General features: G+C 45.3%; 1 protein-coding gene across 2 annotated transcripts; it reads right to left on the bottom strand.

Annotated features, from left to right (window-relative positions):
* Positions 1–708: 708 nt before the first annotated feature.
* On the bottom strand, positions 709–21,793 carry LOC115779037 (dimethylaniline monooxygenase [N-oxide-forming] 5-like). 2 transcript variants are annotated; one of them, XM_030727469.1, is made up of 10 exons: positions 21,775–21,793; positions 5,019–5,159; positions 3,479–3,667; positions 3,165–3,330; positions 2,840–2,982; positions 2,483–2,679; positions 2,007–2,154; positions 1,706–1,913; positions 1,525–1,597; positions 709–1,433 (listed from the first exon to the last, which is right to left on the bottom strand). In XM_030727469.1, exons 2-10 carry the CDS (start codon positions 5,148–5,150, stop codon positions 1,019–1,021), a joined length of 1,671 nt encoding a protein of 556 aa, XP_030583329.1. In that variant the 5' UTR covers positions 5,151–5,159; positions 21,775–21,793; the 3' UTR covers positions 709–1,018. The 2 variants fall into 2 exon arrangements, with proteins under 2 accessions (XP_030583329.1, XP_030583328.1); XM_030727468.1 differs by lacking the exon at positions 21,775–21,793 and adding an exon at positions 20,488–20,792.
* Positions 21,794–24,410: the final 2,617 nt, after the last annotated feature.

Below are 24,410 nucleotides of genomic sequence, written 5' to 3'. Positions count from 1 at the left end.
TGCAAATAAAACATGTTTCCTGTTCACTAGAAACAGCTTATGTTTTTATTGCACATTTTTGTTAGTATGCTATAAAACTATGACTGCCATTTTAACGTCTTTTATGCCATAAGAATTCATTGATCCATTCACTTCCGCTTATCCTATTCAGGGTCGCGGGGGGGGGGGGGGGGGGGGGGGGGGCTGGAGCCTATCCCAGGTGACATAGAGCGAGAGGCAGGGTACACCCTGTACAGGTCGCCAGCCTGTCAGAGAGACAGACAACACCCACACTCACATTTATGCTCTCATTCACACCTATGGGCAATTTAGAGTTTCCAATTAAGTAAGTGCATGTCTTTGGACTGTGGGAGGAAACCGGAGCACACCCACGCAGACACGGGGAGAACATGCAATCTCCCAGGCCTTCCAGATGGTATTCTAACTGTGATGCAGCAGTGCTAACCACTGCACCACCGTGCTGACCATGCCATAAGAATTATAATGCTTAAAAGGAAATTATGCACTCTTAAATCTCATACTCCAAGCAAAACGCATTTAACCATAAAGGGTTGTGGAGATTTTAAACTCTGCAGACATACAGATATGTAAGATTTATTAAATATTGTATCTTAACAGTTCAATACTGGCTAATGTAATGACCACTACAGATTATTGGCTCAATTATTTGTTAATTTAATTTTGATTTAAAAAAAAAAAGACCAAAAGAAAGCTACACTTCTGTTCAGATTATTGTGCAGACTTTAACAAATCCATCATGGATATTTTAAAAATGGTTTCATGCCTTTCATCATTAAAAATCCATTCTATCTGCAGCCACTTCATTAACCATGAAACTATGACTCTCGGGTCTGTCCTGTGGTCATTAGAGGCTGAATTACTCCTTCACTGAGTCAGGATGGCCAGGTGGACTTCAGCTCAGTAAATTTTCCAATCCAGAAGTTGTTGCAAAAACCTAGCTTATGTGTACCGGTATTAAAAGAGTAATCAAAGCTGAGACTGATCAATTAGGAATCTATCATTTTGTAGGCAGGTACATTTTAACCTTTTCCACTAAAGCAGCAGGATCCTGTAGCAAAGCTGGAAGGTTGTTCCTGTTAATGTAGGCAGCCAAGCCTACAGCAGCAGCAGACAGAAGCAGAGGCCATGTATACGAACTCTTGGGTTTGGGCTCATCACATGGCCTGGTCTGCATGGGTTGGGCTATTCTCTCCCACTGAGTGAGGATGGCCTGACGGGCTCCAGCCCACTTTCCTGGCCCCTTGAGACGAAACTGGTATGGAGTGCAGGGACCAAACAGCACATTCAGTCCCAGCCGGGGATCAGTTAGCAGCAATCTTAGGATGTTGGGCCGAACTCCCAGCAGCTCTGCTATCTCATCCATGTAGTTGATGTAGTCCACCTGGATGGTGTGTCTCTGACTAGCGACATACCTGAAAATAATATTTGAGTTGAACATGTGAATGATCTGGCACTTTATAGATCTTATATAAACAACCATGTTGAATAAAGCCTGTTCATTACCTTTGAGCCATGGCCTCCTGCTTGCACTGGATATCTTTTAGCATGCCAGCTACTGGAGGAAGCTTTATGCAGCCTGTTTGAAAGGGGACACAGCTGTTTACTTTAGTGAAAACAAAAAAAAAATCTGTAAAGGCCTGAGTGATGAGAAAAAGATGCATTAAAGAAAAAAAAATTTTTTTACCTTTAAAGACACGTGTGGCCCATCTGGCCTGCATCTCAGAGATGGGCATGATGGCTCCCAGAGGCTGCACTAGACCAATGATAGCTAGTGTAGGGCATTCCAGCTCAGGAGGAAACACGTATTTGTACAGAGATGCTTTGTTGTCAGACACCGAGACCACCTGTGAAGCCAGGAATGGGAAGGAAAACCGGTAACCTGTAGCAAACACCTGCAAGACAGAGGTCCACGTTAGTCAAGCTACTTTTTACTGCTCTATATGAAGGTGTAGGGTGGGCAGAAAAGTGGGTGAGTGAAGACCTACCACCAAGTCAACATCTTCCACTACACTTCCATCATCAAACTCCACAGTGGAACCACGGAATCTGTGGATGTTGGGTTTCACCTGAACTGTTCCAGACAGGATGCGGTTGGGAAGATCATCATTCACTGTGGGATGTTGGCTGAACAGCCTGAAACAAAAAGTAAAAAGCACTATATATATATATATATATATATATATATATATATATATATATATATATATATATATATATATATATATATATATATATATATATATATATATATATATATATATATATATATATATATATATATACACACACACACACACACACACACACACACACACACACACACTTGCTATAGAGCAGCACAAATAGTAAGGCAATACATCTGGGCTAAAACATATGCTCTGAAGCTACCTCTTATGAACATGATCAGGACATTTCAAGGAAGGACTATATTACATTGTATAATCTAATATAAATACAGTACCTGTGCTTCGGCTTTAGATTGTACAACGTGTGATCAAATCTTTGGTTGAGCCGTCTCTCCCTCAGACTACAGGAAACACCAAAGGGAAGAGTCTTTCTTAGAAAACCTTTCACTCTATTAAAATGAAGGTCAATAGGCACCCCATTGTTTCCAACTCTGTTCAGAATCCAGGCTCCCCTTCTAGTGCTCAGGTAAAGCTAGGAAGAACAAGAAAAAAAAAACCAAAGTCAGCAATTGTGCTGTTACTTCTAAAGTCTATAGACTATGTGTCATAGGTCACTGCTCGTATTCATACTGGATTCAACACTAAAATGGAGAATGGTGAAGCTTTAAGGTAAAGCATTTTCTCAGTCCAACCTGCTTGGTGACTCTGCTCAGTTCCACTGCTATGTCTCCTCCAGAGTTTCCAATTCCAATCACTACGACCTTTTTATTCCTCCACTCTTCTGGAGTCTTGTAGTCTCTGCTGTGGAAATACTTCCCCTTGAAAGTTTCAATGCCTAAAGAAAATAAGACAGACTTATGGCAGCTAGACACAATGCCTCAGTCCTTCTGCTACAAATGATCTAAAAATGAATACTTTACTTATGCTTTGTTGAAGATTGATTATTAAATATCACAGCTCCCTCCTTCAGTTGTTTCCCTTGAGTAGATTATAGGATAAGGGTACCTGGAAAGTTACCTGGAAAGTCATGGAGAGGCATGTTGGGATGGCAGTGATGTCCAATACAGATCATCACAGCTTCAAAAATGTGCTTCTCCTTTTTGCCATCTTTGTTCTCTGTTTCAACAACCCACTCGCCTGAATGAGAAAAATCTGATTTCTGCTTCACCTGCAAGACTTTGGTCTGGACAACAGAAAGACAGAAGCAGGTTGTTGATAACAGGACAAACTGATTTCTTCAGTTACTAAAGTTGCTATAAAATAATTGTTGTACCATTCAGCATTTTTGGGGGGAAAATTTTGTGGTATGATTACCATGATAGCATCCTTACATTAAAGTGTATGTGCTTGAGGAGCTGGAAGTGGTCGGCATACATCCGATAGTAGTCCATGATGAGGGAGTTGTGCATGAAGTTTGGGAAGTGTGCGGGGATGGGATAGTCACTGAAACACATCATCTCCTTTGATGTGTTGATGATGACAGAGTGGTAGATGCTGGCCCTGTCTGGCTCTGGATTCTCCTGAAATACCAAAGGGGGGAATTTAAAAAACACAAACATCACTGGGACATAGTACTGATACTCTTGATGAGAGCCTGGACTACAGTTTCATTGTATTTGCAGTTTGTTACTGCACATTCTTCCACTATTGCGTTATAATTTTTAACTTTGTGTTTCACGGTATTATTTTAGAGTATAAATCTACCAATATAATCTGCTGTATAATAGATAAAGCTATGTAGTGCATAAGTAAATGAAATAGTCTGAAATGAAATAGTTACAGTAACAGTAACTGTTAATTAAAATCCAAAATTGTTAACACCTGCCCCAAACATTTTGCTTCAAAGGTGCCTGACTACACAGACAATTAGCAAAGAACCAATTTTAAATGCCATCTTTAGGCATTTTGTTACTAGCAGCCTGTGACAATGCCACAGCATTTATTCCCATTTCTTTAGTTGAATCAATGAAAAATTACAAAGATAACACAGTTTGACAGGCATAAGACAGATTTCCCCCCCACCACCAACAAGGTGATTCCCAAAGAACTATCAACTGAAAACTTCTCAGAATTCTGTGTAGCATCCCCTTAAAAATTCTGACAAAAATTGGACAAGTACAGGACAAAAGAAGAAGCGCAAAGTGTACACAAACAGAATGCAATCATTTGCAAATCTCATGAACCCATATTTTATTCACATAGAACATAAAAATTAAGAGTTAACCATTTGAAGAGAAATATTGGTTCATTTTGAATTCAATGTCATCAACACACCTAAAAAACAACACTGTAGCATCCCCTCTTCTTTTAAGATTCTAAAAGGTCTGGGAACTGAGGAGACCAGTTGCTGGACTTTTTGGAGATCTTCTCAGTCCATTTTAAATTAGCTTCGGCCCAAAGACAGCAGCATATCTGCATCATGTTTACATATTGCTTTTTCTTTGCATGATAGCACTTTAACCTGCATTTGTAGTTGGCACAGGGAGCTGTGTGCACAGAGCGATTTCTGGAAGTGTTCCTGAGTCTGCGCAGTGATTTCCATGACAGAATCATGCCTGTTTTTAATGCAATCCTGTTTTTATTCCAGCCTTGTCCCTTGCACAGAGATTTCTCATAATTGTTTGATAATATTAGGTACTGCAGATGATATTCAAAGTAGTCACAATTGTATGTTGAAGAACATTATTCTGAAATTGTTCTACAATTTGTTGATATAGTTTTATACAGATTGGTCAACCTCTGCCCATCTTTCCTTCTGAGAGACTCTGCCTCTCTAAGATGCTCTTTTTTTTATACTCAGTCATGTTACTGATTTGTTGCCAGTTAACCTAAATGGTTGCAAAGTGTTCCTCCAGATGTTGCCCCACCTACCTTAAACCTCCACAGGCCACCAATATCATTGCTGCTTTCGAAACAGACAGGCTCCAGCCCCTCATCCAAACAACTCTTGATACAGACCAGACCTGAAGCCCCTGCACCAATCACTGCCACACGGCGGGTCATACTGCAACTCTGTGAAGGAGGTATCGGTTCAAAATAGGTTTACTACTAACAAGAAAGTGCAGTCAGCTGCACACAATAAAAAGGTACCTTCAGAAAGTACAGCTGCTGGTGTAGTGTAGTGGTAACATTACTGTGTTTAGAACAACATAACACATGTTCATAAGCATGGTCAGAGGGACTTCTAAATTTGTTCCTAGAGTACAAATAAATATTGATAAATCACTGATTTGTGCATGAAAAAATCAACAGTGCGCCTTATAATCCAGTGCGGCTTATGTATGAATTCTTGTTTTGCTTACTGACCTTGAACCAATTTTATGTGGTACACTGCGCTCAAAAATCTGTCAAAATGTTTTAGTGCGAGGGACGCTTAACAAATATGGACATTTTCCAGAGTGTACAAAGCCTATGGCAGGGGGGAGGGGGGTAACACCCAGCATATGTTTTTCAAACAGTTAGAAAATTTCATCGGTCTGTGTAATTTGAGCGCTGCCGTCTGACTGCCGATGGCTGAGGCATCCACACCACTGCACCATTCCGCGGTCTGCAGCGATATGGCCTCAGGTCTGGCAGATCAGTTCAAAGGCCTCATTGAATTCTCTAAAATAGTCCATCATCAATTCACAAAATGACTCTACTGATGGTATTAAACAGGAACAAGCTGTGAGTGCTGGGAAACAAGGATTTGACTTGTTTTTTTTTAAAGGTCTATGCTCTGAGTGCAGTGCAGCAGGTGTGGAAAGCAGCCAAAGCTGCTGGAGATAAATTCAACAAGAAGTGGAAGCACTGTTCCAAAAATAGAAACCGTATGCAGTAAACCGCAGGAAACTATGATGGATTTTATTCTACATGTTCCTGGCCTGTTTTCATCTATGCTGGCCCGTATATTTGTGCATAATCTGGCAATAGGCGGCCAGCACTGTTGCCAACTTTTGTGTAACAAAACTCGCTGTTGGTTGTCTCAAAAGTTGCTAAAGGACGAATCGAGGTCCAGGGGTATGTGCACTGTCCCCCTCGGTGCCAAAGAGCGGTCCGGACAATGCCACAGCGTATGAAGGGACGCAGTATGAGCGCACACGGTGACAGCGGAGTTTTCAGGTTTCCGGTGTTGTGTCAAAAAGGAATTTCCTTTTTTTTTTTTTTTTTTAATGTTTTTTCTTTGCTTATATCGGTAAATATACTGGTGCACATGATTTGTGAAGGGCTTATATATAAAATGAAGAAATTACTTGTTCTTACTCTCATTAATAAAGAATATATTGTAGCGTCTGTTAAGACGTTGAAGAAGATGGCGCGATATTGCCAGCAAAAGTTGCCCTTTTATTAACAATTAAATGGTTGCTGTGTGTCGCAACCAAAACAAAACAGTAACAACAACGAGACTGATTCGGATAATGACGAGAGGGAACCTGGCATGCTTAAGATAAGATAGTGTTTGTCACATGCGCAATTATATACAGTACAATGCACAGTGAAATGTAATTTGTACCTGCAACCATATATACATACACACGGATAAACAAGATGAATAAAAAGTAATTCACACTATATACTATACACTATACACACTATACATGGAATTATAGAATATTATATTTACATTGTGTAATAATAGTCCAGTTAGGGCTCAGAGTTGAGCAGACGGATGGCTTGTGGGTAAAAACTCTTCTTCAACCTTTCAGTCTTAGTCCTCAGGCAGCGGTAACGCCAGCCTGATGGGAGCAGGGAGAAGAGAGAGTGTCAGGGGTGGCTGGGCTGTTTTAGGATCTTCATGGCCCTCAGCCTGCACTGCTTGGTGTAAATGTCCTGCAGGTCGGGGAGGGTGGTGCTGATGGTCCGTTTAGCTGATCGTACCACCCTTTTTAGGGCCATGAAGTCCTGCTTAGTGCAGTTTCCCATCCAGGTGGTGATGCTCCCACGCATGATGCTCTCGATGGTGCAGGTGTAAAAGTTCCTGAGCACCTTGAGTGGGAGCTTGAAGTCTCTCAGCCGCCTGAGGAGGTAGAGACGCTGTTTGGCCTTCTTCACAGTGATGTTAATGTGATGAGTCCAGGACAGGTCCCGTGAGATGGTTACTCCCAGGTATTTGAACGTGTCCACTCTTTCCACCTCAGCACCACTGATGACAAGTGGATGGTAGCCCCTCTGCTGCTTCCTGCTGAAGTCCACAATCAGTTCCTTTGTTTTGCTGACGTTGAGCAGGAGGTGGTTCTCCTGGCACCAGTTCTCCAGGCGGGAGACCTCCCTCCTGTAGGCTGTCTCTTAATTGTGAGAGATTAGTCCCACAACAGCAGTGTCGTCAGCAAACTTGATGATGACATTGGACTCTGATGTGGCCACGCAGTCATGGGTGTACAGCGAGTACAGCAGAGGGCTGAGCACACAGCCCTGGGGGGATCCAGTTTTGAGGGTGAGGGAGGATGAGGTGAGGTGACCCACTCGTACCACCTGTGGTCTGCTGGTCAGGAAACTGTGAACCCACCTGCACAGGGATGGGCCCAGGCCCAGGTCCAGCAGCTTAGAGACCAGCCTGGAGGGAACTATGGTGTTGAATGCTGAGCTGTAATCTACAAACAGCACTCTCACATAGTTCCCCTTACCAGTGTCTATGTGTGAAAGGGTCTTGTGGAGGAGGAAGGATATGGCGTCATCTGTGGATCTGTCTGGCCGGTGTGCGAACTGTAGTGGGTCGAGGGTGGTGGGCAGTGAGGAGGTGATGAATGTCTTGATGAGTCTCTCAAAACATTTCATCACCACAGAGGTGAGTGCTATGGGCCTGAAGTCATTGGGGCTGCTGGGGTGTGGTTTCTTTGGGACAGGGACTATGATGGACTTTTTAAAGCAGGTGGGAATCACACACAGTTTCAGTGAGAGGTTGAATATGTCTGTAAACACAGGTGCCAGCTGGACAGCACAGGTCTTAAGGACATGTCCGCTAATACCGTCTGGTCCAGCCGCTTTCCTGGTGTTTACACTTCTAAAAACCCTCCTCATGTCACGCTCCGTCACAGTGAGTGTCTCCGCCCCTCCGGCTGGGAGCACAGCGGGCTGTCGGCTTCCCGCCTCAAAGCGTGCAAAGAAACTGTTGAGTTCATCAGCCAGAGAACCATCGGCACTCATCGGGGGTGTGTGTGGTGCTTTGTAGTCCGTGATGGTGCGTAGTCCCTGCCACAGTCCCCTGGAGTCATACTGTTGTAGTTGCTGTTCCAGTCTGTGGCCGTAGCGATGTTTGGCCTCTTTCACCGCTCTGCGGACGTTGGATACGGACGTTGCTTGATGCTGAAATCACCCAACTGTTCAACTCAGACACTGAAGATGAGGAATTTGATGGATTTGTGAAAGATGAATGATTTAAAATGTGAGAGTACTTTTCTGTATTTGTTACAACTGAACAATATTCTGAGTTATTGTGAATGAGTTGAATAAAGCTCGACTTACCTGATGCTTTTGTTTTGCTTTACATATGTTTTATCATGCGCCTTATGACCTGGTGCGCCTTATGTATGAAAATAGACCCGTTCATTGATAGAGCGCCTTATACTGCAGTGCGCCTCATGGTCCGCAAAATACAGTAGTTTCGTTAGTTTCAGTCTTAGTTTTTTATACTTTGTCAGGTGCAAGATTCAAGGTACAAGAGTAACTCTTGTGTAATAAAAACTCAACAAAAGATACTGTACTAAAGGCTTGGTTACTCTTAGCGGGAAAGGCTGCAGGCATCCGGTCAAGGATGAGGTGTTACTTGTCTTTTGTCGTTTATTTTAGTTCTGCTCACATTATAGAAACCATGAACAAAGGTAAAGTACACAACAACAAGAAAATATACTAATCAGGATTCAAATAAAAAACCTGCACAATATACGCATTAATCTTCTTCCATCACTTATAAACAGTTCAAACAGATAATAAGTAGAAAGCTGCATCCTAAATGCCAAAGTAACTTCAGTAGCTCAGATAAAGAAGATAATTAACAGCTACATACATGACTATGGCGTCTGCAGGCGCCTACAGTTAGCTTATTTCCACATTCGCTAGGTAAACATGCAACATCTTATACGGAATTAGCTAATTACCACTGAACTCAGTTATTAACAATTCAACGCTAACAAATAATATCAACTCTTAAATGTCATCTACTTACAGTTAGCTGCACGCACACACAAAGCTCTCTTGAGCAGCTTAAACAACTTAAAGCTACTGGAAAGTCTGGTTTTGCTCGCTTACAGTCCTCCTGCACTCTATCGCCGTCCTGTGCTGCCGCTCTGGTAAGTCCCGGAATCCGGAAGCGCTGATTGGTCGATGCCGATTATGATTGGCAGGTGAGCCGGCCAATGATGTTCTAGATCAGCCTCTGATGCACCGGCAGACAAGTTTCCAGTCCTTTCCACAGCCGCCCCCAAATTGTCTATGATAATTTGTAACTTTGGAAAATGTTCACGGTCAAGACGGACCATTTAATCTGGGACTTCTCGCAGTTTCACTAACACTTGGTCGGCTAACACTTGGTCGGCTAACACTTGACTATGTCTCCATCTCCTCCGACCAGTGAGCTCCACCTCTGGGTACTTGACTTGAGGAAGAGATGGGTCCAGCTGCCCCATCAATAAGATGTTAGGGGTGATGGGATCTGGGTCAGCTACATCTGTTGAAACATAGCCAAGTGGTTTCGAATTGAGTATTCCTTCAACTTCCACCAAGAGTGTCCGTAGAACCTCCTCCATCACGATCTGAACTCCCAAAGTCGCAGTGAGTGCCGATTTCAGTGATTTAATCTCCCTTTCCCAACATCCACCAAAATGTGGTGATCCTGGAGGGTTGAATCTGAAGTCAATTTGTTGACTTGCCAACTGCTCCTGGATCTGTGGCTGAAGGGTTTGGAATGCTTCTTTAAGTTCACGTTCTCCAGCTTTAAAATTTGTGCCTCGGTCACAGAGAACTTCAAAGGGCTTCCCTCAGCGTGATATCAGATGTCTGAAGGCCATCAAAAATGAGTCAGCATCAAGGGTTGACATCAGATCTATATGTACGGCCCTGGTGGTCATACATTTGAAAATGACGCCCCACCTCTTTTCATGTCTTCTACCAACCTTGATGATGTAGGGTCCGAAGCAATCCACTCCGGTGGAGTAGAACGGTGGTTTAAATATTCTGAGTCTGGATGGTGGTAAATTAGCCATTTGAGGAGCGACCGGTTTTCCCCTCTATCGTTTGCAGCCAACACAATGTCGCTGATAGCGTCGAACCGCCTCCCTGCCCCGGAGGATCCAGAATCTTCTCTTTATTTCGGCGAATACTCTCTCTGTCCTGGGTGGTGAAGTTGTTCATCCACATCTTTAATAATTAACCCCGTCACAGGATGACGGGAATCAAGGACTATGAGGTATACATAATCCTCTTCCAGCTCATTGGCACGTCGCAGCCGGCCTCCCACACGAATGAGCTCCATAGATTGGTCAACTTGTGGATCTAAGAGGTATAAGTGACTGATAGGTCCAACCCTTTGATTTGACTTGAGTTTGGAAAACTCAGTAGGAAAGCTCTCTTCTTGAGTTTGATGCAATATTTCCATTTCAGCCTTCCGATAATTATCTGCTGTGGAGGTGCCAGGGATGTAAGCTGCCCCATGAACGCGTCTCACTGTGGCCTCGACAAGATCCTTGAAAGTTGGATACTGTGTGACATCAGGGATGGTGGATCTTGGAATGTCCGACATGGTTCCACAAAACGCCGAACGTTTAAACTCATCTTCGCCATCTATTGTTGGAAGTGAGGGCATGAGCAGCCTTTTGTCAACAGGATCTTGAAGAAAGTGTGGTCCTTGTGACCATCTGGAGATGAACGATAATTCAGTTAGAGTTTTTCCCCTGGTGATGTCATCTGCCGGATTCTCCCTCGACAGCACAAAATGCCAATCGTGAGGTGATGTCAGCTCTTGGATTTCTGCCACTCGGGTTCCAACAAACACTTTAAAGTGGCATGACTCAGACTGCAACCAAGTTAGAACAGTGGTGGAGTCTGACCACAGAAAAACTCTCTGGATAGGTACGTTGAGTTCAGTCTTTAGCACATGAGCTAACTGGGCACCAGTAAGAGCTGCACACAATTCCAGTCTTGGAATGGACAGCTGCTTTCGTGGAGCAACTCGTGACCTTGCTGCTAGAAAGGCGACTTCCTTGAGCCCATCTGGAGCTTCTGTGACTAGATAGGCAACTGAGCCATATGCCTGCTCAGATGCGTCACAGAACACATGAATGTCCCTTTTGCTGTCCGGCATATCTAACTCTGCTGTGGTGTAGCATCGGGGTAAAGAAATCTTCTCCAAATCAGGCAACTCTGCTTCCCAGATTTTCCATGTCTGCAGCAGGTCTTCAGGGAGTCTTGGGTCATCCCACTCTCTTTTATTGTCCCAAAGACACTGAATGACAATCTTAGCTCGGGTGGTGAAAGGGATAATATAACCCAAGGGGTCATACAAGCTAGCCAAAGTTCTGTAAATACTTCGCATTGTCACTGAGTGGTCACTAGTTGAAAGATGCTTGTAGTGCAGCAGATCTGTAGGACAATGCCAGTGGAGACCAAGTGTGGATTCAAATGAGTCAAGCTGATTTTTGATTTATCCACAAATTGCTGCTAGTGGACCTGGCATCTTCTGGGAGGTGACTGATCACTGAAGGCACGTTGCTGGCCCATTGTCTTAAATCAAATCCTCCATCAGCAAGGACAGCTTGTAGCTTGTCAACTAACATCTTGGCTTCCACTTTGGTGCTGAAACTGTGCAAACAATTGTCCACATAGAAGCTCTTTTCAACTGCCTCACGGATGTCCTCTCCAGGCTGGCTGTGATCTCGAATGTGCCTTTGCAGGGCATAGGTGGCACAGCATGGACTGCAGGTCGTCCCAAAAGGGAGCACCTGCCACTCATAGACACTGGGGGGTTCCTCTCTCTTCAAGTCTCTCCAAAGGAACCACAGCAATGATTTGTCTTCGGGGAGGAGTCTCACCTGATGAAACATTGCTTTAATGTCACTGGAGATGGCCACTGCATGTTCGCGAAAGCGAAGAAGTACAGCCAACAAGGATGTGCCTAAAGTAGGACCAGGTAGAAGCAGTTTGTTCAAGTTCTTCCCTTGATGCTGGAATGAACAGTTGAATACCACTCTCTTTTTATTGTTATGCTGAACCATGTGAAGTGGAATGTACCAAGCTTCCTCAAACTTCTTCACATCGCCAGGCTGCAGTTTAAGTATGTATCCAGCATCCTCCAGTTTCTTAATCTCAGACTTATATGCTTCCCCTTGATCAGGAGTTTTCACCAGTCTCCTTTCTATATTTCTGAGAAGTGGGAAAGTTGCTTCGGGAGTTGTATGCAGAGGTTCTGTGCCTTTAATGCGAAGCATTGGAGTGGCATATCTGTATACTCCGCTAACCTCGACTCTGACAGTTTTCTCTTCCAGGATACACAAAGCCTCACTGTCTTGGCGGGACCTTGTTACTACCTTGGAGCTTCGATAAGGAAGAACATCCAGTTGCCAGAGTCTTTCAATCTGTTGATGTAACTCAGCGTTGGGAGACTGAAATGAAATGAAGTGGCATTGTTGTTCGTCTGATCCTGGTTTTACTCCGTCCGCAGGACCCTGTAACGTCCAACCTAGATGAGCCCTGACTGCTGCTGATCCATCTGTATTTCCCAAGCGGACAGGTTCGGTAGGAGTGATTAAATGTGGGAAGTCAGATCCAGTCAGGAGGAGTGGTTGCACTGTGTTTATTGTTTGAAGTGGTAGATCCTGCAGATGTTTGTATTTTCTCTGAAGAGCCTCAGTGGGTTGACTATGTTCAGCAAGGTTCAGAGATTTAGCTGTGAAGGCTCGATTGATCCAAAATATCTTTGCTGGTTGATTTATGGGGGAGACAGAGAATGAGACTACACTGCCATGGATGACCCATGAGTCCCTTTTCACGGTGTGGAGTACAAGGGCTTAAGGCTCACCTTCCAACCCAAGCTCACGTGCAGCGCTGTGAAGCAGAATGGATCGTTCTGAACCATCATCCAGAACGGCGAAGGCATCCATACTATAGCTTCCATTACTCAGTCGGACCTTGGCTATCTTGAGTAACACTTTGCGCTTAGGGAACGTCCAACATAAAGACTATCGTCCAGAGTGCTTGTCAGACAGGCACCCACAATGGTTCCTTGTTCTGGAGGTTTCCCCTTTTCCGGTGTGTCCCCCTTCCCCTGCCACTTCTCATTAACATTGTGTAATATAAGCAGGTGTCTATGACCACAGGTTTTACAGGTTGCTCTGAGAGTACATTTGGCAGACTGATGTCCTCTACCACAGCGCCAGCAGTGGTTATTTGTTCTTATCCACAGCACTTTCTGTTCCTATGTGAGCTGCAGAAAGTCCTGACAGCCATTCAAGAAATAACTAGAGTGGTCACAGTAGGAACAGTACATTTTACTCTTAATTTTCCCAGAAACCTAGAAACATGAGATCCACACTTGAGTTCAATGTTGCCTTCTCTTCCTAGCTGCTCTAACATGCCTAACAGGGAACGCACTCGTAAAGCAATTATGCAGAATGCTTCTCCATCCCCACTGCGGATGTCTGCTCCATCCATCAGTTCGGCTATGCGGGCCAAGGCAAGCTGGTGCGGCTGGCCAAACTGCCTGAACAGGGCATCCATTGTGTCTGTAAATGGATGTAGAGAGTTGCAAAAGGAATCGGCTATCAGCTGAGCTTCCTCTAGTTTAAGATGGTCTGTGAGAACCTGATACTTAAAATGTTCAGAGGCACCCCCAAGTAGGATGTTATCAAGAGCAACTTTCCTTCATCAAGGACAGCTCACACCCTGGCTTTGACCTGTTTGACCTGCTGCCCTCTGGCAGGCGCTACAGGTGCATCAAAGCCAGAACAAACAGATTCAAGAACAGTTTCTTCGCCAGAGCAATCACCACCCTGAACTCACACACTCACCCGCTGTAACTGTGCAATATTATATTATTCATACTGAACAATATCTGACATTCCTATATTGTGTAATATCCAGTATTCATTCACTAGTGCAATATTCATTCACCAAGTGCAATATTCATCATCTTCATTATTATATGTATACACATATTTACTTTTCTTACAATGTACAGATGCACCAATGTATGTATATATTTTTATACATTCTATTTTTTGTATATTTTACACATTGTTTATTTCTGTATATCTCTTGATTATATTGATCATACTAGATTATAATATTTTTATAATATTTTTATTTTAGAGAGTTTGATTTTCTGTACATGGCACTGAACAGGAGTGGCCCTCCAATCTCATTGTACATCCTGTATAATGACAATAAAGGCATTCTATTCTATTCTGGTATGTTCTGTTCCCAGCCTTGGTCTGCATTTTGCACACGCTCAACATTGTGAGGGACTGCCGACTCATCTCTTATGCTTGCTGAAAGTGAATGATGCTCTACTTCTTCCCTCCTAGCTTTCTGTAGTGTGCGAATCCTTGGCTTTGGGACAGGAAATTCAGCTGAGTGTACTCGGTGTGCTGATGGAGCAGAAAACTTATCTTCGGCCTCACTAGCCATAAGTTTCTCCATTTTGTGTTCCATCACCTTTAACGACTCCAGTACTGTAGGCAACTGTGATGCCGTTCTCCGCAGCTCCTGCAGCTCCTGCAGCTCCTGCAGCTCCTGCAGCTCCTGCAGCTCTCTCCTCATCTCACTGTTGTAGTGATATAATTCATCTCTATCTCTTGTGAGCTCTAAAATAGCTTGGCGTTGGTTCTGATTTTCATAGCGTAAACACTCCTTTTCTCTCTCATCATCAGAATGCTCCCACTGATCCATCACTCTCCAATCAGGAGGACTAAGTAGCTGGCTGACGGGTGCACTATAACGATCTTCAGCATCTGAGTCACTGAAATCAGAAGGAGGTATCTGTGCTCTAGAAGCAGACTGACGCACAGGTTGTCTAACATCCATCTTATAATCTGACAGATAGCTTGGTTGGCGTATAACTTGTCTGGGCCTCACTACAGGCCGATCTTCCTCTCCACTTTGAGCACTTGTCGCCATTTCCTGCAGTCTTTCCCTTAATCCGGCTCGAAGGACCAAACTGTACTAAAGGCTTGGTTACTCTTAGGGGGAAAGGCTGCAGGCATCCGGTCAAGAATGAGGCGTTACTTGTCTTTTGTCGTTTATTTTAGTTCTGCTCACATTACAGTTCCTTTGTGCATGGTTTCTATAAAGTACACAACAAGAAAATATAGTAAACAGGATTCAAATTATAAACCTGCACAATATACTCATTAATCTTCTTCCATCACTTATAAACAGTTCAAACAGTTAATAAGTAGCAAGCTACATCCTAAATGCCAAAGTAACTTCAGTAGCTCAGATAAAGAAGATAATTAACGGCTACATACATGACTATGGCATCTGCAGGCGCCTACAGTTAGCTTATTTCCACATTCGCTAGGTAAACATGCAACATCTTACACGGAATTAGCTAATTACCACTGAACTCAGTTAAGATTAAGATTAAGATTAAGATAGTGTTTATTTGTCACATGCACAGTTATACACAGTACAATGCACAGTGAAATGTATTTTGTACCTGCAACCATATATACACACACATATAAATAAGAAGAATAAAAATAAAAAAAAGTAATTCACACTATACACTATACTCTATATACTATACACTATACACACTTTTATAAATTATAATATTTACATTGTGCAATAATGGTCCAGTTAGGGCTCAGAGTTGAGCAGACGGATGGCTTGTGGGTAAAAACTCTTCTTCAACCTTTCAGTCTTAGTCCTCAGGCAGCGGTAACGCCGGCCTGATGGGAGCAGGGAGAAGAGAGAGTGTCCGGGGTGGCTGGGCTGTTTTAGGATCTTCATGGCCCTCAGCCTGCACTGCTTGGTGTAAATGTCCTGCAGGTTGGGGAGGGTGGTTCTGATGGTCCGTTCAGCTGAACGAACCACCCTTTTTAGGGCCATGAAGTCCTGCTTGGTGCAGTTTCCCATCCAGGTGGTGATGCTCCCACGCATGATGCTCTCGATGGTGCAGGTGTAAAAGTTCCTGAGCACCTTGAGTGGGAGCTTGAAGTCTCTCAGCCGCCTGAGGGGGTAGAGACGCTGTCTGGCCTTCTTCACAGTGATGTTTATGTGATGAGTCCAGGACAGGTCCTGTGAGATGGTCACTCCCAGGTATTTGAAAGTGTCCACTCTTTCCACCTCAGCACCACTGATGACAAGTGGATGGTAGTCCCTCTGCTGCTTCCTGCTGAAGTCCACAATCAGTTCCTTCGCTTTGCTGACGTTGAGCAGGAGGTGGTTCTTCTGGCACCAGTTCTCCAGGCGGGAGACCTCTCTCCTGTAGGCTGTCTCCTCATTGTGAGAGATTAGTCCCACAACAGCAGTGTCGTCAGCAAACTTGATGATGACGTTGGACTCTGACGTGGCCTCGCAGTCATGGGTGTACAGTGAGTACAGCAGAGGGCTGAGCACACAGCCTTGGGGGGATCCAGTTTTGAGGGTGAGGGAGGATGAGGTGAGGTGACCCACTCGTACCACCTGTGGTCTGCTGGTCAGGAAGCTGTGAACCCACCTGCACAGGGATGGGCCCAGGCCCAGGTCCAGCAGCTTAGAGACCAGGCTGGAGGGAACTATGGTGTTGAATGCTGAGCTGTAATCTACAAACAGCACTCTCACATAGTTCCCCTTACCAGTGTCTATGTGTGAAAGGGTCTTGTGGAGGAGGAAGGATATGGCGTCATCTGTAGATCTGTCTGGCCGGTATGCAAACTGTAGTGGGTCGAGGGTGGTGGGCAGTGAGGAGGTGATGAATGTCTTGATGAGTCTCTCAAAACACTTCATCACCACAGAGGTGAGCGCTATGGGCCTGAAGTCATTGGGGCTGCTGGGGTGTGGTTTCTTTGGGACAGGGACTATGATGGACTTTTTAAAGCAGGTGGGAATCACACACAGTTTCAGTGAGAGGTTGAATATCAGTGTAAACACAGGTGCCAGCTGGTCAGCGCAGGTCTTAAGGACACGTCCAGTAATACCGTCTGGTCCAGCCGCTTTCCTGGTGTTTACACGTCTAAACGCCCTCCTCACATCGCGCTCCGTCACAGTGAGTGTCTCCGCCCCTCCGGCCGGGAGCGCAGTGGGCTGTCGGCTTCCCGACTCAAAGCGCGCAAAGAAGATGTTGAGTTCATCAGCCAGAGAAGCGTCGGCACTCACCGGGTGTGTGTGTGGTGCTTTGTAGTCCGTGATGGTGCGTAGTCCCTGCCACAGTCCCCTGGAGTCAGACTGTTGTAGTTGCTGTTCCAGTCTGCGGCCGTAGCGATGTTTAGCCTCTTTCACCGCTCTGCGGACGTTGTATGATGCAACCTTGTAGTCCTCCATGTTCCCAGAGGCGAGGCCGGAGTTGTAGGCAACGGTGCGGGACCTCAGGGCGTCGCGGACAGATTTAGCCACCCACGGCTTCTGGTTGGGAAAAGTCCTGATGGTCCTCCTAAGTGAAGTGTCATCAACAACTTTCCCAATAAATCCCACAACAGTTTCCGTAAACTCCTCGATGTCTCCGCCCGCGCTGCTGCGAAACATGTCCCAGTCGGTTGAATCCAACGCACCCTGCAGAGCGGCCTCTGTTTGATCAGACCACCGTGTCACTTCTCTCACAGCAGGGGGTTCCTGCCTGAGCCGTTGTTTGTATTTCGGCATGAGAAGGACAGCGGTGTGGTCAGACTTCCCAAAAGGCGGAAGAGGCTTTGCTTTGTAGCCCTCTTTGAATGGAGAGTAGCAGTGGTCTAGGGTCCTCTCTCCTCTGGTGGGGCAGTCGATGTGTTGAATCAACTCCGGTATCAGCTTTTTCAAGTTTGCACTGTTAAAGTCCCCGGCTACGATGAGAGCCGCATCACGCTGGTTAGCCTGATAGGTGGAAATCGCCTCATGTAGCTCGGATAGTGCAGTGTTTGTGTCCGCCTGAGGTGGAATATAGACGGCGCTGAAGATGACCGAAGTGAACTCGCGGGGCAGGTAGTGGGGGCGGCATTTCAGGGTTAGGAGCTCCAGGTTAGGTGAACATGATTGTTTCAGAGGGACAACATTCCTACTGTCACACCAGTTGTTATTAATCATTAGGCACACACCTCCTCCTCTTGATTTTCCAGACTCACTCGTTCTGTCCGTGCGATGAACACTGAAGAACTCCGACGGCTGTACGGCGTGGTCCGGTATGAGGGGGGTCAGCCATGTCTCCGTGAGACAGATGATGTTGCAGTCCCTTATGTCCCTCTGAAACTGTATCCTGGCCCTGAGTTCGTCCAGCTTGTTATCCAGTGACTGGACATTAGCCAACAGGATGCTCGGCAGTGGCGTTTGGTGCGCTCTGCGCCTCAGCCTCTCTCTTACGCCGGCTCTTTTCCCTCGGGGCCTTGTCCGTGACCTGGGTGCTCCGCGCCGTCCTTTGTTTGAGCTGGCCCACTGGATACGCAGTATCTCCTGGGGCCAAGCCGGGTCGGGAGAAAAAGGTGTCAGAATACAGCCAGAGTGCTGTATTCTGATATTAAAAAGAGTCTGTCTGTCATACGTGATATGACACAGAGCAGGCGGAATTATAAAGTCGAGAATTAGAGCTAAACCTAATATATACAAACAAAGCGTAGGAGCAGGTACGACGGCTGCTGACCTCACCGGCGCCATCTTGAATTTAATAACATGAGTAACATATTATTAGTTATTCATAATATGAGTAACATATTATGAATAACATAACAACAGTTATTAACAATTCAACGCTAGCAAATAATATCAACTCTTAAATGTCATCTACTTACAGTTACAGAGTTGTTTAAGAGCAGCTTAAACAACTTAAAGCTACTGGAAAGTCCGGTTTTGCTCGCTTACAGTCCTCCTGCACTCCATCACCGTCCTGTGCTGCCGCTCTGGTAAGTCCCGGAATCCTGAAGCGCTGATTGGTCGATGCTGATTATGATTGGCAGGTGAGCCGGCCAGTGATGTTCCAGATCAGCCTCTGATGCACCGGCAGGCAAGTTTCCAGTCTTTTCCACAGATACCCTTTAAAGAAATTTATTCGACAACCAACTGTTCACAAGACAGCAGCACTACAGGCTAAATGTGTGTAATATTAAGGACACACATGAACATCAACAGGGAGAAACAAAGAAAAACATGAACTCCCAAACTCAATAAATTCTACAATAAACTCCCAATAAAGTTCAGCGTCAGTGCAGTAGATCAACAACAGCTTCTGTTTTGGAGCTAGCTTGGTTAGATGCTTGATTTGTGGCTGACCTCATGTCACACTTCTGCTTGTGTTGCTGGATTGTGTGTTCATTACCTTATGGTCCTGTGCTGGTGTTTTATATGCAGTGTCGGCTGGGACTTTTGGTCCTCGCTCTTTCTTCATTCCCTCGCGTCCATTCCGACAGTTTTAGCAGCTCCCTTCAGGAATTTGCTGACATTTGTGAGTCCTTGTATTGATTGTTCCTGATTGTTATTCTCTCACTGATAAAGTGCCGAAAACGCACAAGGACGGAACAGGTTTATCACAACCTTGCGGCTTCGCGGCACCCGTGGAGTAGTCACATTTCTCCTGAGGTCAACACCAGATTCCGTCGGTTCAGAGCGGTTTCCGTAGCTGCCTTGTGTGCGCTTCTCAGGTGGACTTTGATGTTGGTTTTTTTTCCTCACTGAGACGTGTTCCATACATTTTTCATCATTCACAACAAGACACTCTTCTATCTGTATTATCAGACTCAAAGAAACTCCATATGGGACTCTGCCATTACTTTTCGGACCAGCGCGGTGAGCAAGGCGCTCACAGCTTAAACTCAGAGAGCGGAAAAATGATCAATCCACAAGGCTTTTAAATAAAATGACAAACAAGAAAAGGAAAGTCATTTTATCTATAATTTTTAGTTAGTTTTTGAAACTCACAATACAGTTTTAGTTAGTTAGCGCTTTTTCCTTTTAATTTTAGTTTTTATTTATTTTAGTTAACGACAGTGTTTTTTCAATTTCAGTTTTCGTTATTTCGTTAACTATAATAACCCTGATGTCCCAACATGATAATGGAGTGTACGGGCAGTGTGGTATGGGGCTACTATTGTACCAAAACTGTGTGTGTGTATCTCAATCCATATGTGTATATTTCATTCTGTATGGAGATTTGTGTGTATGTACTGAATTCTGTGTGTGCACATTCAGATCCATTTTTGTAATCGGCTGGTAGTGGTGGCTGTGCCGATGCAAGGTAAGCTCAGATGGACAAAACAAATGTGCAGCCTACCTAGAACTTGTAACGTCTGGGTTGTGTTCGGTGGTGAAGAGGAGGCAGCGGGCATACTTATCAGGCAGCCAAAAACGCACAACCACACTGGTACTGGGAATTCCACAGTGTTGTCCTTTAATAAACGTATTCTTCACCAACCTTATAAAGCCCGGTTGAACGGCTGCTACATTACCACACATGAAAACGAGCAGTGTTCATACAACCCGTGACGATACAAAGAATAAGGAAAGAAATTAGAGGTCCGCCTCAAGCCAAAATGTCCGTCTGCAAACGTTTCTGAGGCGCTCTCTACCAAGGAGCGGTGGGCGCACACTGGTGACATCATTAACGAAAAGCTTAGACTGTTGTAAAGAGACACCACAATTACGACTGTTACAAACTACAGCAAGAAATTAGCTCCTAGTAATTCCTTCTGTGTAGTTAACAGATATAAATACATATTCAGAGTGTAGAGGCAGACTAGAATAAAAATGGTTGATGTAAGAATGGTCAAAGCAATGATTTTGCTTGCGCACACTAAAGAAATCATGAAATGGGTCAAGTACAGAGAATCTGTAGCTATCTGTAGCTCAGTCAACTGGAGAGCTGGGTGAATTTTCAGAGATTCAAGGAAAATGTTACGATTTTTTAATTCATTAATAGCTACACACTTGCAGAGTTATTTATACATTTACAAATCTGATCTCACACACACACAGATCTGAATGTGCACACACAGATCTCAGTACACACGCACAAATCTTCACAAAGATCAAAATACACACATGTGGATTGAGATACGCATAAACAAATATAGTTTTGCTACAATAACAACCCCATAGCGCAGACCTTGGTGTAACGACTTTCTTGCATGGAACAGCTTACTCTTAAAGTGACAACTGAATTTCAACTAATCAAGTTAACTAAATATTTGACTTCCTCATTTGAAAAGTGTTGATATTTTTGTCATGAAAGTGGAATCATTTTCAAATGACATGCATTATGGTCACTCAGCTGCACACAGGCAGGCAATTAAATGCCGTTGCATTTAATAATCCACACACCATCAAAGCATTAAAAAAAATATGAAAAAGCTTTGCTTTGATATGACTACCTGTGCCATCATTAAGCCTAAGACAAATTATGTTCGACACCTCTTACTGTTGGACCATGAAAATATACAGTGATACTCATAGCCAGATATGTAATTTTAGTGTTTCTTTTCCAGCCTGCGGTACCAAGTGCTGCATTCATTGTCTTTATATTGACTACACTGATGAATTTAAAATTATACAAGGTTCTTACCTCTGGCACATTCAAGAAAGAAAATGATTTTCGTGTTGCCTGCAACTCGGCAGTATCTGGTGTAAGCACTGTTCCCGTGACTTTATGCCTACTAACCTTTGACTCCAAGGCAAGCAAGCCCTTTGAGACAGTGATAATCTGACCAGGGTATAAGCTGCCCTATGAAGGTAAACGATTCCTATATGATTGGGATGAACTCTGAAATCTCATTCACTGATCAAGGAGGAATTGACATCAGATGTGGCCAATTGTTCAGCCCGTGAGGTAGGGTGTTGTGTTTATGTAAGTTTAGTAACTTTTAATTATTACCCCACTTTGTTTATGGCAGTGTTTCCCAACCTTTTTAAGCCATGTTACATATTTTCACATTAGAAAAATCACAAGGCACACCACCAAATAAAAATTTCACAAAAAATATATTTATCAAAATATAATAAAAATCTAGTCTCAATTTACTTATGTACTGAAGTGAAGTATTTAAATATATATACACAAAGGTAACCGGAAATAAAACAAAAAACCAAACTGAACACTAGGGGGAGGCCTCGATTGTTGATACCGGCAGCGTGTTTTATGTTCCTTTTGTATATGTAACCCCCATGAGTTTTACAGGGAAAAAACCATTGGATTTAATGTATTGTAACGTTGTAAACAACTGACTAAGAGAATCGCTACATTGCCCCCCCTCACTAAATCCCTCGCCCCGAGGGATCCCGTACAAAGTCTCTGAGGTGACCTGGGGGTCTTCTCTGCCTCTGCAGCCCCCTTGTAGACGACACTTGGGGCTGTGTCTGCTGTCCTGCAGCACCCTGCTTTTGATCTAGGATGGGGTGCAAAAGTGGAGGAAGCTGTGGGGCAGTAGAAGGGGGCACAGTCAGTGAGTCTGGGGCTGTGGCTGTTTCATTTCTCAGGGGGGTTGACTGGACTGGGCGCACATCGCCCTTATATGAAGCCAGCCTGTCTCTATGAAGGGCCACTCGTCTCCCCCTAGTCGGCAGCTGAACCCTGTACACCACTTCCCCCAGCTTCTCTACCACTACACAAGGCCCCACCCAGTGGCAGTCCAGCTTAGGGCACCGGCCTTTCTTCCTCCTCGGGCTGTACACCCACACAAGGTCACCGGCCCTGAAGTCTTTCCCTTTAACCCTCCCCAGTGCCATCTCCGCTGGCATCCGTAGCTCTCGCCCCAGCATGAGCAGGGCAGGAGTACACAAGGTGGAATCCTGCACAGCGGACCTATACGCCAACAAAACAAGGGGGTAGATGCATGTCCCAATCACGCTGGTGCTCTGCAGTGAGGATGGCCAGCTGTTTCGCCAGGGTCCTGTTGAAGCGTTTGACGAGCCCATCACTCTGCGGGTGTAACGGTGTCGTCCGGGTCTTTCGCATCCCTAAGCGCTCACACATGACAGAGAAAACAGCCGACTCAAAGTTCCTTCCCTGGTCACTGTGAATGGTTTCTGCCATCTCGAACCTGGCAAACATGCCCTCCACCAGCCTGTCGACCACCGTCTCCGCCTCCTGGTCGGGTATGGCATATGCCTCCGGCCATTTTGTGAAGTAGTCCATGGCAACTAAGACATAACAGTTTCCTCTGTCTGTGCGTGGAAAAGGCCCCATCACGTCCACTGCTACTCTCTCCATCGGGGCTCCCACTGCTAACTGCTGTAGCTGGGCCCGGGACTGGTCTGAGGGACCCTTGTGCGCTGCACAGAGGTCACACCGGCGGCAAAAGTCCTCAACATCCCTCCTGAGCTGCCCCCAGTAGAAACTCTGCCGGAGCCGCCGAAGGGTTTTGGAAACTCCAAAATGCCCCACCCCGGCGGTTCCGTGGGAGGCCTTCAAAACTGCCTCCCTCAGGGCCCTGGGGACCACCACCTGCCACCTCTCCTCCCCCGTAGCTGGCTCCTTCCAGGCTCTCTGCAGCACTCCGTCCTTTACTCGGAGAGCTGAAAATTTCACAAACAGTCCTTTAGTTGCAGGTGAGTATCCAGCCACTCCGCTCCACTGCGGTCTTTGACCAGACTCCACCCATTGTAGCACTGGCCGGAGGTCAACATCCTGCTCCTGTTGCGCTCTCCACTCGAGCGGGTCAATCACCTGTGCCACTCTGCAGGCCAGCCCACCTCCGCTACACCCGGAATCATGCTCTCCCCCAGCCCGGAGCTCCTCCTCCCGGGCTTCCGGCTTTTCGCAGTACCGGCAACCAGCTGGAGCACAGGGGCGTCGAGACATGGCATCTGCGTTGGCGTGGTGAGCCCCCGCTCGGTACTTCACTTCGAAGACGTATGGCGCTAATTCCTCCAGCCAGCGTGCAATCTGCCCCTCTGGCTCCTTAAACGCCATTAGCCACTGCAAGGCTGAATGGTCTGACCGGACAGTGAAGGGCAGGCCACAAAGGTAGTATCTGAAGTGACTTATTGCCCGTACTATGGCCAGGAGCTCCCTTCGCGTCACACAGTAGCATCGTTCAGCCTTATTAAAGGTTCTGCTGAAGTACGCTACCACTCTCTCCCCCGCTGGCCCCACCTGGCTCAACACTGCCCCCATTCCGACATCGCTGGCATCTGTGTCTAGAATAAACGGCAGACTGGGGTCCGGGGTGGCGAGGATGGGAGATTCTGTCAGGGCGTTTT

This window comes from Archocentrus centrarchus, chromosome 4, assembly GCF_007364275.1.
Source record: "Archocentrus centrarchus isolate MPI-CPG fArcCen1 chromosome 4, fArcCen1, whole genome shotgun sequence".
Lineage (NCBI taxonomy): Eukaryota > Metazoa > Chordata > Actinopteri > Cichliformes > Cichlidae > Archocentrus > Archocentrus centrarchus.
The sequence above is the reverse complement of the archived record's forward strand: the minus strand, read 5'-3'. Positions and strand labels throughout refer to the sequence as shown.